Here is an 18584-nt window from a genome sequence, read left to right as displayed (position 1 = left end):
TCGTGATTAGCATTTTCTCACATTAAAAAAGAGTCAACGTTAATGACAAAACAGCTTAAATAAATTTGTATTTTCCTGCAGTTGTACTAAAATGAAATGTTGTGTTTCAGAGGAAGAGGTTTTGCATGTTGAGAGGGAAGTGTTCTCTGTGTGTTTGCTTTTTAGCCTTTTTCCACATTCCTTCCTTGCTCCTGGATAAGTCCTTTTTTTGGGAGCCAGTACTAGATCTTATTACAATTAAAGCAGATTTTTATTTTAATTTCATTTTCACTCGGAGAACACAGGGCACATAAGAGGCAGAATTTCTTCCTGCACCAGTCTATTTTTTGAAAATGTTGTCATGGTCTGGATTGTCACATATCAGCATTTGAATCTATGTAGTAAGGGCTGGCATGTCACTGAGAGCAGCTTCAGAGCACGTCGGCATTTTATGGCTTCTGTTACAGACCCAAGTCTGGATGATGCTGCGGATCAGGGCGTGTGCCTTGCTGAACTTCCTGAACCAAATCCCTTTTTATGGGAGCCTTCACCTTGGGCTTCTTTGAGCCTAGCAGATTCCTACTGTTTCAGTCTGTATCAAAGCACTATTTGGGTTTTTTTGGGGGGTGGAGGTGATCTGTGCATGTATCCCCTAACTCCCAGGCTCCCTTGTGCTTGGTGTGTTGGTGCCAAGCCTCGAGGTTCAATTTCCCAAAGCATTTCTACAAGCCAGTAAGGAAGAGCTTGGGGGGTGGTTTTGAGTTTTTTCTTGAGTTCTCATTCTAGGAGAATCTGAGTGTCAAAGCTGTGAGTCAGAAGAGGTTCCTGAAGAGCAGGAGTTGGGGTTCTCCCCGCAGCTTTGGCAGTAGCAGGGCTGGGGCAGTTGGTGCACGAGGGGCGCCTTCCCGGAGCCTGGCAGACGGCGTCTCCGTGTGGGTTTCCTTGCTGGCGCCTGGCAGGACATGGAGCCCTCCTCTCCTCTTGGCACAGGGCCACGCAGGGCCTGAGCTGACCGTGGTTCTCAGAGGCTTTCTGCCTGGCTTCCTGACACTTGACCTTAGGGAGCTGCCCTGTGACTTACAGCATAGCCCAGCTTCTCAAAAGGTTTTCGTGACACCTATATGATAAAATAGAATGGGAAGGGGTTTTAGCTCTTGTCTTCAGGCAGTTTAAGGTCTGGTCTGCAGCTTAGAGAAGGGCAGGCTGCTGCTGTCAACTGCATTATGAAATGAGTAGCTACATAGTGTTTTTCCCCTTATCCTTCTGCTTTTGAAACTTCAGCTCCTTCTGTTCAATGAAGCTGGAGGAAAACTCAGAATGAAAATTACATTGACCCAATTCAGACAGGGAGGCAGAGGGTGGGTGGTGATCCCGAGCAGCAAAGGGGAGGGGAGTGACCCCTGGCCTGGCTGCAAGGGCAGCTGGCTGTGCATGGCCAGCAGCCCGGGCACAGTACCCCGTGAGGGTATTGAAGGCTGAGCAGTGCCCGGTGCTCCCGTACCTGTGTGAGCACCCCTGTCTGCTGGGAGGGTCCTGAGCAGGCACCTTTGTCTCCTCTTAAACCTTCAGGAACTGGCACCATGGCAGATAGGCAGTGTCCCTGCCCTTCCCCTCTACCCCCCCCTCCACACTCTTTAGAAAGAATTTATTGCTGGGAAGAGAGCTTGGGGTCAAGGAAGGTTCAGGAGAAGAAAAGGCCTTTAGAGGTATTACAGCTGCTGTCTTTGCAGTAAGCAGCACATAAGTTGCTTTACGTTCAGTGTCAGGGTACATATAGGAAACATAGCTGCTTCTCATCATAAATATTATTGTTGTGAGAGACTCAAGTGGTTTAGGGTTTTCCTTTTGTTTGAATGTAATCAGAACCTCTGAGCAAAACAACTTGATTACTTGAGTTTGGGTGCTTGCCAGCCTAGAAATAGAAGGACATCCGTAATCCACATGGCTGTAAGCACAGTATTTTAGTAAAAAGCAATTTTCAGGGTCATAATATGTGACCTGCCTTTTTGTGAAACACATTCACTTAAAAAAAATAATTTGCAAGCATACCATTTTAGATAGTAAATCTAGCCAATATTGCTTTTAGTTTGCCTTATAATTTTTCCTGAGTTTTGTGTTTTGCAGTTGGTGTTTCCCACACCTGACTGGACAAAGCTTTTCTGGCACACACAGTGCAACTGCCCACTAACTGCTTACAGATAGGAAATTGCTGACATGTAAAATTACATCAGATGTACAGGGGAAATGGTTCTATTGTACAGTTTATTACAGAAGGATTGTATGTATTTACTGAAGCAGTGGCCAGTGATTCCTGCTTTCTTCTTTTTTCTTTTATGAACGTTTAAAATTGTTTGTAGGAGTAGGGTACATAGCTACTATTGGACACTTCTGTTTTGCTATATTTGGAAACAGTTTGACACTAGCAAAGTTGGAAACTATGCTAAACGTGCACAGTCTAACCCCTGAATATGTTTTTCTGCCTTAGTGGTACAAGTACATCCTTACTGCAGTTCCGTATATAGAAATTTGCCATCTGTCAGCATCATTTTCCAGAGCTCCCACTGAATCAGGAAACCCCCTCTGCAGCAGTCAGACCTTTTGGTTAACTGCTACAGCAAAGCCAGTCCTCTGCCTCTCCTCTAGGGATGATTAAACTTTCAGAGGGTGGTTGTTGGTGTAGCATTTGGGAAGATGTCACTGGTGGGGTGGACAAGGCTTGCAAAGTGGGCACTTGAGAATTTGCGAGTATGAAGAAGAATATAGGAATTGTATGTATACAGTAGACTGTGCAGTAGGGTAGAAATAGGGCAGGAGAGAGATAGCTGCATGCTTTTCCTTCCCCAATGTCTATAAAGATTAGAGCAAGAGATTCCCTTGTTTTGCAGTAGAATTTCACAGGCAAGGTGTAGTTTAAAGGATCTGGCTTTCTGTGAAGTCTTTCTGCTGTGCATGTGACACAGGTTTATTGGTGCTTTGGTGTGGGGCTGCTGGAGTTGAGTCCATGCAGATGTGGTTGAGGAGGAACAGGGGGATTTGACCTGGTGTTTTCTGAGTTTCTGAGACCTTTCTAAATATTTTTGTGTAATTGCTTTAAATGCAGCTGCTTGGGTTTCCTGGTGAGCAGCTTTCAAGCCTGTTTATTGCCAAGTAGTGTTGTCTTGTTTTTTGTCAAGTAGGCAAAGTTTGTTCTTTGAAAGTGGCAACACCTTCAAAATAATGGATTCTCTTTTACTCCTGGGTAAAGAGTTGGGGTGGAAGTCTGAACAACAAGAATGTTAGTTTTTCACAGTTATTGTTGCAAATGGATTTGCCAGCTGGTGTGCTTGTCACCCCCACTGACTGCTCCTCAATTTGTTTCACAATGAAATGGATGGATAGCTTTTTCCTTCCCACTGTTCCTGAAGGATGGTATCAGGAGAAGAAATCACTGAGAAGGATGCATATACCTTGTGTGCCACATTACTGTGTTGTGCAGGAAATTCTTGATGTAACTGATTTGTCAGCTGTAACCATCCCATAGATTTCAAAGTTGCTTTCATTTTGGATGTATGCCATTGTCTGAAACCAGGGTTTCTGCACAGAGTAGATACTTGTTGATAACACTGGTGTACCATGTTAATCATGCTTCCTTTCTCTCCTTCCTAAAGCTTGTGCAATGAGGACAGAAACTTGCTGCGGATTCGAGAGAAAGAGAGACGGAGTCAGGAGGTTCTGGAAGACAAAAAACAGTTCTCTGAGAAAACTCCCCTCTTTGCAGAACCCTACAAGGTAATGGGGGCTGGGAGGGGAAGAGAGGAGGAGAGAGGGCTGGGGTGAAAGAGAAAAGCTGTGGCTCTGCATAGACTTGAGCATGATAAATACAAACACAGCATCTTCCCATCTGCTTAATTTCAATTCCTCAGAGTAGGTACTTGAATCTCAGTTGGATTGTGCAGAACCAGTATGGACTTTGGGCTGGCCTCCTGTAGTTTGAGGGAGGGTGCTCAGGAGTAGCTTGGCTGCCTGTCTGTCTGCAGCTGTGGGTGTAACAAATGAATCTGATGTTAACACTCCTGGAGGCTGCAGGTGCACCAAGCTTGGCTTGATAGCGGCTCAAGCAGTCCCATCTGCTTTGGAGAGATTTGTAGGATCAAGATGAGCTTACCTAACTTGACTCATGGTGATGTGTGGTGATTAAGTTAAGATCCTGAAGAATGTCTCTTCCTGAGCTGGATCTCTTGGGGGGCTTTTGAAATGTCCACCTCTTTGTTCTTCTGTTGCAGACTAATAAAGGAGATGAGTTGTCAAGCCGAATTCAGAACATGCTGGGCAATTATGAGGAGGTCAAGGAGTTCATGAGCAACAAATCTTGTCAAAACCTTATAGGGATTCCAAAGAGCGTTGCCCCTCAGTTTCCCCCCGGGCCGCCTGAGAAGGCCATCCGTACATTGCCATCTTCATTCCAGCACCTGACCCGCCGTCCACCCGTGGGACCCATGGTTGTACCCCCTCGTCCTCCAAGCCACTCCAGCCACTACCAAAAGGCACAGCCCGGGACAGAGCCAGCTTTGGGTTTGCACAGCAAGAGCCGCAGCTCAGCCAGCGCTCGCAGCCACGGCCCAGAGCACAGCCGGGCTGGCCGGGACGCTCAGGCGGGTTTTCCCCACAGCCACCATGGCAAGCCTGGCAGCGGGGAAGGTCGAGCTCACGGCCTGCAGGCCTCCCCTCTGGCGCTTTCCCCCTTCCTGCCATGTTTGTTGTCTTCTCCCGTGGCACCCCTGTCACCTCTACATTCCAGCCAGCATATCAATTCCAGGTCACAGAACAGCAGCAAAAGTCATGGGTCAACCTACAGTCAAACCAAATCATTACAGGACTTGGTGACGGGATCACAGGAGAAGGAAAGTCGGGACAGCCCAGCCGTTACCTTGACCAGCACCACTCAGCCTTCCTCTCAGACTTTTCCCCCTTCTTTAACATCAAAAGCCAGTGCAATGCAGCAGAAACCAACTGCCTATGTCAGACCCATGGATGGCCAAGATCAGGCACCATTTGAATCCCTGGAGCTCAAACCTCTCCTGGAGGAATACCATGAAGGACCCAATGACGATGTCTCAGATTTGAAGGCAAAAGTTAAAGCTGAACTATCCAAGTTGGAAACCCTCTCTGAGCCTAAGGAAGAGACTGATGAAGATCTGTCAGATTTGAAGGCAAAAGCCAAAGTAGAACTATCCAAATTCGAAACCCCTTCTGAGCCCATAGAGGTGAGTGCAATTTTTGGGGATGTCTGTTGGAGCAGGGTAAGTTTGGCTGTGGGAGAACAGGTCATCAAACAGCAGTGACTGCCAGAAGCAGGGATGACTGTGTGTGTTTGGCAGGTGCATTTTGAGGTTGACCTGGGTGTAAGATACCTGTTTGAATGGTCAAAATGTTACACTTCCTGTGATTTTTCTGTTGTTTTCTCAGTGAGGCTACAGCAGGTTTTATGGTTCAAACCCGCCTTTGTGCCCATAATTTTTGTTTTCCTCTAAGGCTTGTTGAAAAGAAAGGGGAAATGATATGGTGAGAAGATCAAGTGCAGAGTGTTAGGACTCTGAGTGGTGGGTGGAGGCCCCAAATCCTCACTGAATATGGACAGCCACCAGTGCAGTGGATTCTGAGGTCACCTGGGTTTTGTGACTGTGAACAGCACAGATTCTCCTCTGTAAGTTAGTAAAATCTCACTGTAGACCCACAGGAAAGTATGACTTGATATTGCAAGTTTCCTTGTTGTACTCCATCTGTTTTTGCTGACCCAATGCCACCTCTCTGATTTGTCATGTGGGATGGAGGCAGAAAGCAGGTAAAGCAGTGGGAGAGGAAGAGAAACATTGTACATGTGTTGTTCAGCAAATGCAGCTCCTTTTCCTGTGCCCTTTGAAGCCCAGTTTCGGCTGTGCCAAGGGACCTGCATGCTGACTCTGCCTGCCTTGGGACTTGGCCTCCTGTGAGCTCAAAGGCACTTGGTCCCCTGGTACATTTTGGGGATTTATTATGCTTATCCTTCAGCCCTGATGTTATTGCTAGGCCCTATGGGATGTAGGATCCCATGGTCCTAAGGCAGCTGGGCAAGGAGAGATTGTTCAGAGATTGTTTCAAATTGTATTTTGCCACCTCTGTAATGAAAAGAAAGAGTGTGGGTGCAGTCTGTTTTTCATGGAAAAGGGTGTGGATCAGCTGCAAATGGCTGTAGGCAGTATCTTGTGGGAAATGAGAGGAAACTGTCAAAATGACATTGCTGAGAAGTTGTGAAAATACTTTCATGCTGAGAGACTATTTGCTACCAAGTGGGTTTGGCATTGCACATCACACCTCAAAACAGGAAGTTCACTGAGGTCACATTACCTTATTTGCTTAACCAGATTTTACTCCTGGCAGAGAAAGAAAGCAATGCAGGGCATCACCTTCCACATTATCTGAATGTCTCATCTTTATTACTGTCTTATCTCTTTTCCCATCCCCATGCTTCTTCTGTCATCTCATGTAACTCTGGTTTAATATGGATTTTGATAGGGCAGCATTAGATATGATGCTGTGTGCTGAATGAGACCTTTTTCTCAATTTCTGTTGAGCACATGAGTCTGAGTCCAAATGCCCATGAAAATCCTACAGTTGCCAGTGCAGGAGTAGCATTGCTCATGCTCCTTGTTTCATCTGTGGCAAAGTAAGAACACAGTAAAAAGGGAATTGAAGATAATAAAAAAAAAAGTTTTTGCACAAGCCAGGACCCTGGTTTTAATTATATGCTTAGTCCATTTTGAAGCTGATAGAGGAACCTTTTTTGTGAATATGCTGAATGATCCTGCTTTGCAGTAGGGATCTTTAGGCTGTGGCCCCTGATTGTTTTCTGTGCCTAGGCAGGCAGGAATACAGGCATTTTGGATAATGGCTCTGTAAGCTCTAGTGAAAAATACATTACTTTGATTTCTGCTTTTTTTCAGTCTTGTCATTGTCACATTTGCTTACCTCTGTTTGGTCTCAATGATGAACATCTCTTTGATAATAGAGCCCTCCAGGGCTGAAGCTGGAGGGACAAGAGGGGGAAACAGTGAGGTGGCACCCCTGGGTATATGACCTGTGTGCTGGATGTCCTGTACAAGAGAGGCTGCTTGGGGGTCTGTTGGTGGAAGGTTGTCCCCCTCTTTAGTTCTTGGTGAAACAGGAGCTGTGGGAAGGCTCCTGCCCTGCAACGACCCTGGCAGTGAATGGTTCTAGACTAGCAGAAACTCTGCTGCTCTTCCCTCCTCTTCCCTGAACTGTTTGGCCCCAGCTTACTGAACAGCCACATGCCAAATACAGTTTTTCCTGTAATCTCCCTCGACATGACTTAGGAAAGCCATTTCCTCAACATGTGTTCTGGTTAATTGAATTTCTAAGGCATGTTTCACCTGCAGCTGTGAATTCATTATTGACAGCTCCTGCTCCTGGGAACACTGAAAAGTTCAGCCTTCCAGGCCAAATAGACACACAGTTTCACTGCAGAGTGAATGAATCCACAGTGGAACAGCGCAGTGACTCACTTTGCATTCACAGAGACACTGAACAGCTCTTTCCCCTCTTCCCCAAATCAAAGCCTTCACTTTCAAATGTCATCACTGTTCCTTCAAGGCATTTTCCCAAATTTGTTGTGAGAAGGCTTAAAAATATAGCACAAATGAAGAAGCTTGGATGTATCCCTTCTCTTCATGTGTCAGGTTTTTTCTCTTCTCCAGCACCTAAACAAAGATGCTTTTAAAGCCATTCTCCCTCTCCATGTCTCTAGGAGGGCTGCAGCACCAACAAAGACCCTTGTATTGCCTCCATTGACACAGACTGTGATGTGTGAAAGGAATCAGTTTGACAGCAAGGGAAGAAGCAGCCAGGCTGTTTTGAGGGAGAGTGTTTATAAATCCTCAAGCGTTGTTAAGGGCATAGTGTATGGAGGAATGTACAGCCCTTGATGCTGATTGAAGGTTTGGCTTTGTTTTCCCAAAAATTTTGGGGATGTTAGGGCATGGGTCCTTGTACCTGGTGTAATGAGGCCTCATCAGGCTCTCCTGCCTGTGAACTGGGAAGCAAAAAGGGAAGCAGCCAATTTAGAGCTCCTAAACAACAATGAAGCAGCCCAGATGTGTTAAGTCATTTTGGTAACACTGTATTATCCTTGTGCTCAAGTTGCTGTCATGGAGCTGTTTTCCTCAGTAAACATTTATCAAGGTTCACCAATTAAAATGTGGTTGTTATATAGTAAATAGGAATTGCTAAATACCTACGAAGATGTTTGAATGGCAAATACATAAAAAGTCTGGTTTTGGACTACTCTTCATGGCACTTGAGGTTTTCTACTGGCAGAAGCTGTCAGGTGAACCCTGTAGAGTAGAAATAAATATATTGTTTTAATTCTGCATCCTTTCAAAATGAAAATCTTTAAAGACATATGTAGCACTGTTGGCCTTATGTAATGAATACACAGTAGTCAGCATTAAGCTACTGTTATCTTTCTCCAATCTTTTATGTATTTCTCATTTACTGAATAGAAGGGAGATTGTGCTTTGTTTGGGTTTTTTTTTCCCTTACCCCTTGTAGTCCTTTTTTGACTATTTTATTTTCCTTGCTTTGCACCAAGACAGGCAACAAGGTGTTACTTCTGTGTCGCCTCTGCAGCCTTTTTATAATCAGAAGTGCCTCAGGTGATTGGAGAAGGGTTTCCATGCTTCCCCACAGCCATTGTGTCAATTTGTCTTGCTGCTGGTGTGTGACTGCTAAAGAAGCAGATCAAATATGAATGAGAATTGTTACTTTTTCTGACTGGTTTGGATAAGAAAAGTTTTAAAGGTAAAAAAAGTAAACCTCAATCTCACCATGAGAACTGAAGCTGTCATTCTTTGTAGGCTTCCCTAACAACTTGCATGTAAACATCTGAAGCTGTGCCATACAATGCCTTTCTCACGATGGGCGATGTGGTGTAAGCAGAAATGAATTGCAGCCAGAGGAGGGTTTACTGTGGGATTCTCTGCTGCTCATTGTCATACCAAGTGCCCAAAGATAAATCCTTTCACTTGGGTCTTCCCCATGTTCCCTTTTGGCTCTCAGAAGTGAAAGCAGTTGGTACTTTTTATGCTCTTACATTATCGTAATGTCTTGTTCCCCTCACTCCCTGGGTTGCAGGTACATCCATAGGCAATGACCTTGATTGCTGCCTCTTGGGATGGTTGCATGGACCACAGGCAGTCTAGGGGTTTGACTAGTGGTTATGAGGTCAGGATAGCACACAGCTTTTGCATTTTTAAATGCATAAACACATTTTGGCTTCTCTTGTTTTTCCCTCACATGATGAGCATGCAATATCTTAGGAGAAGTCAGAGTCAATCCCAGTTGGCAGGAAAGAATTGTATGTCAGTGCTGTGTTTTGTTTGGGTTTTTCAGCTAAACCAAGCCAGAGCGTACGGGTGTAGTTATGTAAACAGAAAAAGCTACTTGTATTTGATTTAATAGGTCAGTCCCACTGGATGCAAAAGAGGATTTTCCCTTGTGTGCATCTCCTTTGGAAGAAGCCACATTTTCTATCCAGGCTGGAAATAAACCAGCAATAAAATGCCAAAGCAGCTCTGATGGCTCACGCGAATCATCCTCCACCAACCTCTCTGTAGATTTCTGAAACTCTCCGCGCTCTTTCTTGCACTAGTGGAAAGTGCCAAAGGGACAGATGTTGCCAATTTGAACCGTACAGGGGGAAGGCAAATATTGCTAAGCAACCGAGTGCTTGAGAGAATTTTTCGGAGAGGAGCCAAGGGAGTTATGTCTGGGAGCGCCTGCAGCTTCTCATGGCTCGGTGTGAGGGAAGAGATTAAAAGTTCTTTCCTGTCAGGGCTGACGCCGCCAGCACAAAAGACACCATAACCTATTGACACTGATTAGGGCTGACAAGGCAATGTATGAAAACAGGAAATCTGCCCTGCCATGTGGGAAGGCAGTAAGACATGTTCAGAGAGGTAAGTGCAGCACACAGCCGGTGCCAGGGTGGGGTCAGCAGTTGGCTTCAGCGAGACCAGGTGGAACCCAGGCAGGCACCCGGCCCCGTGAAGTCCAGTGGAGGCCGTGTCTGCCTTTTCACATCTGACTGGGAGCAGGTTGCTGAAGGACAGGCTGGCAGGGAGAGGGGAGTGTTTCCAGTGAGTCCTGTAATAATTGCAGGCTGCCTCCTGTAGATGGAATTAACTTCTCTAGTTACTGAAGGATGAAAAAAGCTTATAAACGAGGCAAGTCTTAAAACACCTGTGTGTGGTTGTGCTTCTCCCTGGCCAAGCAGTACTTCATGGGTAAGTGCCAGCCTGGAGGTCTTTGCTTTGGTGGTCACAAATGCCACTGGAGATGTTTCCTCAGAGAGTGAATCTGCTTGTTTCAAGCCTCTGAATTATTTTGGCTGTAGACTCCTGGTTCAAGAGATGTGTTTTCAGGAATGAAACACAAGATTTATCTTCCTACATTGGTCATCACATTAGCACTCTCCTAATGCTACTTTGAGCACCTCCTGGACTTTGATCTGATTCTTTGCTTTGTTTGAGTATAGGAAAATGTTTAGCTAGCATGTGCTTTGTGTTGTATTTCTTACTTTATGGGAGTTTTTGTTACTGGTTACCAGTGAGCCTCGGTGGAAGTGGCATTTTGCAGCTTGAGGATGCTCCATAGAAATATGGGTCAGCACATGATGTGGGTTATGGCAAGTCTGGTGGTACTGCCTTTGCTTCTTGGGCACTGCTTGCAGTGCTCTTGCCCCACGTGGGTGCTGCAGCAGGAAGGTGCCTCACTGAGGTGTTGGTCAGCTCTATGGTTTTCAGTGAGCACCAGCATCAAGGGGAGAGGAGTTCCCCTGCTGTTTGTATGAGCTGGTACAGTCCTGCTTGGAGAAGAGCTTCTGATGGCCCTGGATAGGGCATGAGATTGCCAGAGCTCACCAAAGCTTGACTACAGCAATGGTAATTTTTGAAAAGAAGTCAGCAAGTAGTAGTGTTCCTGCCCTGGCACACTACTCAGTGCAATCTCTTTTTATATGAGTTATGCCTCTCTTATTTGTTTCCTTGTGTTGTTATTCTGTGCTTTGAAGTTTCAGGTCTCATTTTTCATTTTCTCTGATGTCTAACAATGTTGCTGTCTGAATTATCTTTAACATCCTTCTCCCTTCCAAGCTTTAGATGCCAGTTTTTATCTTCATAATGATGAGCATTTATTACTTAGACAATAAAATAGTGCTGTATTGTTTTAAGCCAGCAGAATATTTTAATTCCCCGTTGGAAAAGGTGATACTCCTAATTGTTTGATATCCTGCTTTTTGACACACCAATTTCTCCTCCAAACTGCTTTAGCAGTGTTGCATTTTCTTGCCAATTTGTTCCCTGGGTCAAATGGTTCATAAATGTCATTAGATATTGAGATGCTGTTTTTGCATGCATTCAGGGGTATCTTGGCAGTCCATTATACTCCAAGCAAAAGGTCTGGGTGCATTCCCAGAGAGGCTCTGCCATCAGCCCAGCTTCCTTTGCATGCACCCAGCCACAGGGAGACAAACTGCAGCGGGCATCACTTTGTGCTCATTTCAGACCCAGCAAGGGCTGGATGCTGCAAAGTGTCCTCTGTCCCCTCCTTTCCCCACTGCCTCCTTCATCTCATAAAAGATACTCTGGCCTTCTATGAGTCCCTCCTTTCCAGGATACTGAATTCAACCACTTTGGCCTTTCTGCCTATTCTTCAGATGGAGCTTTTCTGGAATCAAAGGAGGAAGGAACAAGGGTGATGTTTGCTTTGGCTGCTAAGGAAATAGAGCTCAACAGTACTTGGCTTATAGACTAATTTTTAACCAGTTATGAAACTTGACCTAAACTCCCATTACTTACAGAAACTCCAGTTTAGGTGACTTGTTCAAATGTGCACTTTCCTTTGAAGACAAACAGTAACTTTTGCTATTCAAGAGATTGCCATGTAGCTTAGGTTATGCCACAGTCAGAAATGTTATCTTGGCTGGCTGACTAAGCTTCACTAAGTGAAAAGAAAAAATTGACCATTAAAAAACCCAAAAAACCTACTTAAAGTTTTCAGATCTTTTTCACTGCTCAAAGTTAGAAAGAATAGCAACAACATAGCAATATTTATTTTTTTCCTTTTCTTGAGAGATGAGAGAATTCAGTTTCTGTGTTAGCATAATTTTAAGAGCTTTTGTCTTGAATTAGAGCCTAAATGCAAGTATTTGTTTTAATACACTATTGAATTGAAAGCACCCCCAAGGAGAGAAGTGAGTGAGCACGTCCCCATGCTTTTTAAGGTTAACTGCTGTATGTGTTTACAAGTATATTTCTGTGTCTGTAGAATGAGCACACTGGCAGAGTGACTGAGCATTTTACAAGTTTGTTGTAAAATAAACAGTGTGTGGAATGATTCCTTATTAACTCTGTGGTATCTATTTCTTCTAAAGCTTATATTTTTTAACTTGGTTTAAGAACATTAGTTTTTTTAAACATGACTTATGCATGTTGTGTTTTGAATAGCAGTGGCTTGTGAAGAATGCTAGAGGTTTAGGAGGATATAGGATGAATTCATGTAACAGGAGACAAAGTTATGTTAGATTCAACCTATTCCTCCTCAGACAAGGAATACTTTGGTTTCTTTCATCAGCCTGTCAGCTTACTGCTGTTCAGAACAAGTTGTAATTCAGACTTGGCTGGACACCATCTGTTCTCTAGAGGTGAAAGGTATTGGTATATTCAGCCTCAATGTTTTCACTTGAAGTAGGCATTTTACTGAAGGTGCTCTTGGGCTGTCACATTGCTTGTCTGCATTTTTGCTTTGTTAATCCTTGGCTGTGTGTGCTGAAGGAATGCCATCTGTGCTTTACCAGTGCAAAGGACATCCCTTGCCTCCTTGGTGCAGGTCAGCTCCATTCCTGCCCCTCTTTGCCAACACAGTATTGATGTTACCACAATAATATTGTACATTTTTTCATAATGAAAGCAAGAGGAGAAGCAGTGTGGTATTTATTTTTCTGTTTGCTATGGTAGCAGTAACCCCTTGGGTATGTCCTACCCTTCCTTTAGACATTTCCTCAGAGCCTTCTGTGGTGCACACGTAGGGAAATGCTTGTCCAGCTTTCAGGAGTCTAAGGATTGCATGTGAAACTATTACAATGTAGAGACATTGCCTGAGAGGACATAAAAAAGTCACATGACACAAAGGTGGTGAGCCCTATCCATCATGGTGACAAATTATGAACCTGCCTGCTCACATCCCTGAGGTATTTTAAATTATTTGAGTGTTTTGCCATTGGTTCATGGGAACTTTTCACAAACATTGGCATCATTTGAGCAATTATGTATGAAGGAAATTATGGGCAGTGAAGTAGTGATACAGAAAATCTGGAAATGTTTGTAGTCTTCTCCAGTTTGTTGTCCCTAGGATGCATCAGGAAAAGATGGAGAAAGCTTTTCCTTAGGCAGAGGTTGGTTGGTGTCTTGGTACTTCTTGTAACCATCTCTCCTTGCTTGGATTTTAATTCCAAGCCATTCAGACAGTATGTTAAATAAGCAAAAAAGCCATTTCTTCCCTCCAGATTATACAAACAAGGAAAGAAACAGAGAACTGATCCTCTCCCATCCTCTCAGCATTGCTTTCTTTTCTGATAGCTTTTTGAGCCTGGGAGGTTCATGGCCTGTAGCCTTCCTATTACACCTGAGTGACAAGGATCACTTCTCAAGTGCCAGCCAGGTATGTTAGCTCCTGCTTTGCTTGGCTGCAGGTAAAAACTGTGTGTGACAGCTCTGCAGTGTGCAAGCCTGGCCATAAGGAATTTCTGGGATTTGGGGAACACTGTCTGCAGCCTTTAATGCAGAGTTTAGGGAATGATAAAAATGATAAAAGTGTTTGAATCACAACAAAGGCAAGTGTCTTCTATATACAGATTTAAAATATTGTGGACTGGTTGTTCTAGGCACAGCATAAGCAAAGAAGGTTCTTGAAGGCTCTGTCCAGCCCTGGCCTCTGTTCCCACCTGGCAAACAAGCTCAGGGTGCTGTGAGCTTTTTGCTGAGTGCACAAAGCTGTTTTCTGAGGAGAGGATGAAAGTGTCTGTGCGTGCTCAGCTGAGTAATAACAAACTTCTCCTGGGAGCAGACTGTGTCAACCTCGGATGCTGCTTTTACAGCTGAAAGTGTGAGTTAAGCTGCTTCCAAGTTAGGCTACTGTCAGTTACCTGGTCACTCTGTTTAGCATACAAAATTGAAGAGTGACCAGGTAACTGGTGGACAGGACTTGCTTTGGTTTCCCATTGTCTTTAACAAGACAGGGAGCTTCCAAGGGACTTTTCCAATATTTGTCTTGAGGAAGATAACTTTCATCTGTGTAGACATGATAATGGTGATAATAATAAGGCACCTTGCTGTTCCATCCACAAAACATAAAATCTAGAAATAGGGTTTTTTTTATTTAGTTCAGTTATAAAACAATAGTGATAGTTGCCTTTGCAAGCAAAAGGATATCCTGCTATTTTTTCCCTTGCAAGTTAAGTTCCTTGGTTTGGAAGCATTTAAAGATATTTCTTCCATTTGCATTAAAGTTTAAAAATAGCATGTAGGCTCTTTCTGAGTTAAGAACTTCATTTTCTCAGGGAGAGAGATACAATTCCTATCCTTTCAACACATGTGTTTTCTTCTCTTTTTTCCTTTGGGAATACCATCCTTAGATGTACTAACAAGCATCCCTTTATTCATGTCCCTCCCACTTGCCTTCTCCTTTGATGCCCTGGTCCTGGTGACTGATGCCTTTTAGCTCCCCCCAGGCTGTGTTCTCTGTCCCAAGCAGCAGCAGAGATGAGCTGGGTGCTGGCAGGGGACTGGTAATGTTGCTCCAGGCTCCAGCCTGCCTCTTCAATTTGTTTTATTTCCCAAACTTTTATTGGCAGTGTTGGTAATGCAGGGAGGAGCTGAGGGTGCTTTCAAACAGCTGGGAGAGCCTGCATCTCCAGGTCTTGTTTACTGAGTCTTTAAGGGGAGGTGCACCAAGTGCCACCACTGCCATCATAAATCTAACTCTGCTTGTTTTCCAAGGGGAAAGTGGTCTTTGGAAATAGAAAGCATTTCTGAGAGACAGCAGCAGTTAATTAACTGAAGTGATCCTCAGAGCCACAGGATACCTCTCACCACCAAAAGCTCCAATTTCCTTGATAGTCTTAACAAGCACAGTTATTATTTTCTTATCTTTTGTTGTTTCAGCTGCAGTGACTGGCTTTTTTCTGGAGTAGGCTAGAGTCAGGCTACTCAAAATGCTGTAAAAGTATATCTATGAGCATAAATTGCAATGAGGTGGTACTGGACATGAGAAAATACTTGAAACAGTGGCTTTCTGGTCTCACTCAAATGCTTCCATTGAAAGAAAATTGTGTATTCATTCTGCAGGGAACAAGGGTGCACAACCTCGGCCTTTTATGGACACAATACTTACAGATTCACATAAAGCAGTATTAAAAATTATTTACTGGAGAGACCTTAAGGGGACAGTAGGTAAGAAAGTTTTGTGGAATCAAGGGGTCAGAACTAGACTTTTGAGAGCTACTGTACAGATGGTCATTGCAGTGGAGAGGTGCTCTTGTGTGGAGGCTCTTCATGCAGAGCAATTTACTAGAGAGAGAATCAGCCTTGGCTGGAGTCCTGGTCTGCATGGCGATGTACAGGTGATGCTGCACTTAACTTCCATGCTTACTTTGCTTGGATTTCAGTTATATTATTATTATTAGATGGAGGCTAACAAGAGATGCACAAATTTTTGTCAGCAGCTCAGGATTTGTAACGAATCCTTCATTAAAACATATCAACAGTCTGTTCCCCCGGGACACAACCCCCTTGGCTGCTTCAGTCAAAGAAAGACAAAACAGCAATTTGTTTTTCTTACGCTGTTTGAACACAAGGAGGCCCGAGTATTTATTTTTAGATTGAGCAAAATAATCCATCTCGGGGTTAGAAAAGTGTGTAAAATCTTTAAAGAATGTTTTATTTCCTGCAGGCACCCACGCAGGAACAGGACAGTGCAACCATTGTTTGCTGAGTATTTTGATGTAAAATGTTTAAATTGCCAGGATCATTCAGTGTCAGCTGAAGAAAGCTCGTGGGAATGGTTTGATTTATTTTCAAACCTGGGACGAGGGCAGTGACAGGCTGGAGCTGCTCTCTTCACTTGGAGCTGGGCTGCTCAGTTGAGGTGTGGGCAGAAGCAGAAGAGAAGGTGGTGTGGCATTTTTCTAGTGGAATAACTTTGGTGTTGCTTTGGAAAAGAGAGTTGTGGACTCAAAGGAGTTAAGTGTGCTTGTGGAACTGTACACAGGGAACTTGGCTACAGGAGAGCTGCTGGTGAAACCCTGGTGCCCACAGAGGACCTGAAGTAGAACCCAGAGAAATTATTCTAGAAGGCTCCTGTGGACTCTGAGACTGGTAGATTGGATTTGTAGTCTACAATGAAGTCTTGTGATGTCAAGCAAGCAGCATAGACACAAATGAGAAAACAAATGCTTTTATAGTATAATTTCAAAGACTTTATCTGGCTGGATAAGACAGAATCCCTTCTGTACATGTCTGTAGTGCCTCAGCATTGTTTTAGTGTGCATACAGCAAAAAGCATAAATAGGTTTTGGTTGTCATGAACTACACAAGTGGAACTTAGCACTGGAAGCAATGTCAAGCAGATCTACTTCAGCTTTGCTTTGATTTGCTGGAATTATTCCAGTCTCACTCCGTGAGGTTGAAGAACTAGGTTGGTGAGAGGGGAGACCCAGGATATGTTGCTTGTTGCTGCTCATTGTCCATAGCTTAACCCACCCATCTGGCTGCCTGAAGCTGGCACAAAACTCAAATAAGTGCATCCCCCAACATGTATTCCTTACAGCTGCTGGAGTGGGTGCTACCTTGTTACTGCTTTCCACAAAGAGAATCTGATAAAAGGTTTTTGTAAAACTTCAGCTATTTCAATTTTATTTGTGTTTAATTTTGTCTTTTTGTCCTTTTGTGTTCTACCTTATGTTTGGGGTTTTTTTTGTTGTTGTGGTTGTCATGTTTCTGTTGAAATGGAGTGAGCTTTCTTCCTCTGTGCCAAAAATGATGTGCCTTGCAGTAATTTCTCCTGTGAAAATTAATCCTAGTCTTGGGCAACCTGCTGAGAAAATTGCTTTCCCTTCTCACAGATTTGTTGTTCTGTGACAGCAGCTTCCTGAATTTTCTGGAACAGCTCAAGCTGCTGTTAAAGGGACTCTGCTGCCAAATAGTACCTCTATGTTATTTTACAGTAGTAATGAAACCTCAGACAATATTCCCTGTAATAAAATGGCCTTTAAAATCTGTAGCCATAGTTTATGAAGTCAGTCATTAAGTCCATACTGAGCTCCATATGATTTGAGATTTTAAACAAATTATGTCTATAAAGGTTTCATTACAGTAATTTAAGTCCCTTTTTGTTGTATATTTCTGAAATGTTTTTGAGCTTAATAGAAAAATAGCACCAAGGAAAACCTAAATATATGCAAGTATTCCCACACTTGCATATGAGGGAGGTGTGAAGTCAAGGAAGGGATGGTCTCATCCCTAAAATACAGTTTGCTTTTAAGTGTTTGCACACACTTTAGCCTGATTTGTTATTGATTTAATCCAAAGCTCACAGGCAACAGTGCGAAGACTTACACTTGTAAGCTTTAGCTCAAACTCCACCTTTTTGCTTTTAAAAGCACTAATACTTTTTGCATGAGCTTTAAAAAGGAAACAAGCAAAACCCCAAATCCCTACAATTTCTTAACATGAAAGAAATCAGAAGAAAATCTTGTGTTGACTATCTGCCTGCATCTTTCTTAGTTTACACAAGTTTGATGGTTTTGTTAGCTTTTCATCCCTGTTTCCCCTGTGTAGTCACTTCTCTAGTGGTTTGCAGGGTTTTTCTTAGTTACAGCAGCTGCAGCAGTGATGTTTTCCCAGGTTCACCCAAGTGGCTGTTGATGCCAGAGCTGAGGAAGTTGTGTTTTGTTAGAAGAGTTGGGTGCTGATGGAATCTTTGGGCTGGAAGTGAAAGTGTGGTTTTATGCCTCAGGGAGCTGTTGTGGTTACTAAGTTTCACCAGGATGTGCTTCAAAACCAAGTAATTTTCTGTTGTTTCCAATCCATACAAGCAATTAAAATATCCCTGATCCATAGCTCAGGGGATACAAGGCCATGGACTGGGCTAGTGCACATGGGAAAATACCAGGTTGCACATGTGTGCTTTCTAGGGAACAGAAAATTTGCTGGTAGCAAAGCATACATTGATTGCATGACAGGTTTTCCTTGTCTTTTTCTCATAATCTAAAATACCTACTTCATAAAGGTTTATAAGTTATTATTTTCTAGTTATGGGTTATTTAGCAATTATTTTCTAGCAAATATTTGGTACAATATAAGAGGTGTTACAGATTTGTAAAATGAAAATAGTTCTAGGACTTATGTTCTGTGATATGGAACGCTTAAATGGCCTTGGCAGAGAATCTGCTTGGTGTCTGGTGTTCCTCAAGATGGTGTGTGAAAGCCTTTATGAATTTTCATGTTTATGTATTTGTG

General features: G+C 43.5%; 1 protein-coding gene across 1 annotated transcript in view; it reads left to right on the top strand.

Moving 5' to 3' along the window:
* AFF1 (ALF transcription elongation factor 1) overlaps positions 1–18584 on the top strand; it is a 67290-nt gene that overhangs the window by 19217 nt on the left and 29489 nt on the right. The window contains exons 2-3 of the mRNA XM_066547994.1: positions 3627–3747; positions 4242–5222. Coding sequence (XP_066404091.1) covers positions 3627–3747; positions 4242–5222 — 1102 coding nt within the window. The remainder of the gene's footprint in view (positions 1–3626; positions 3748–4241; positions 5223–18584) is intronic.

This window comes from Molothrus aeneus, chromosome 4, assembly GCF_037042795.1.
Source record: "Molothrus aeneus isolate 106 chromosome 4, BPBGC_Maene_1.0, whole genome shotgun sequence".
NCBI classification, from domain to species: domain Eukaryota; kingdom Metazoa; phylum Chordata; class Aves; order Passeriformes; family Icteridae; genus Molothrus; species Molothrus aeneus.
This window is presented reverse-complemented; position numbering and strand designations above follow the sequence as displayed.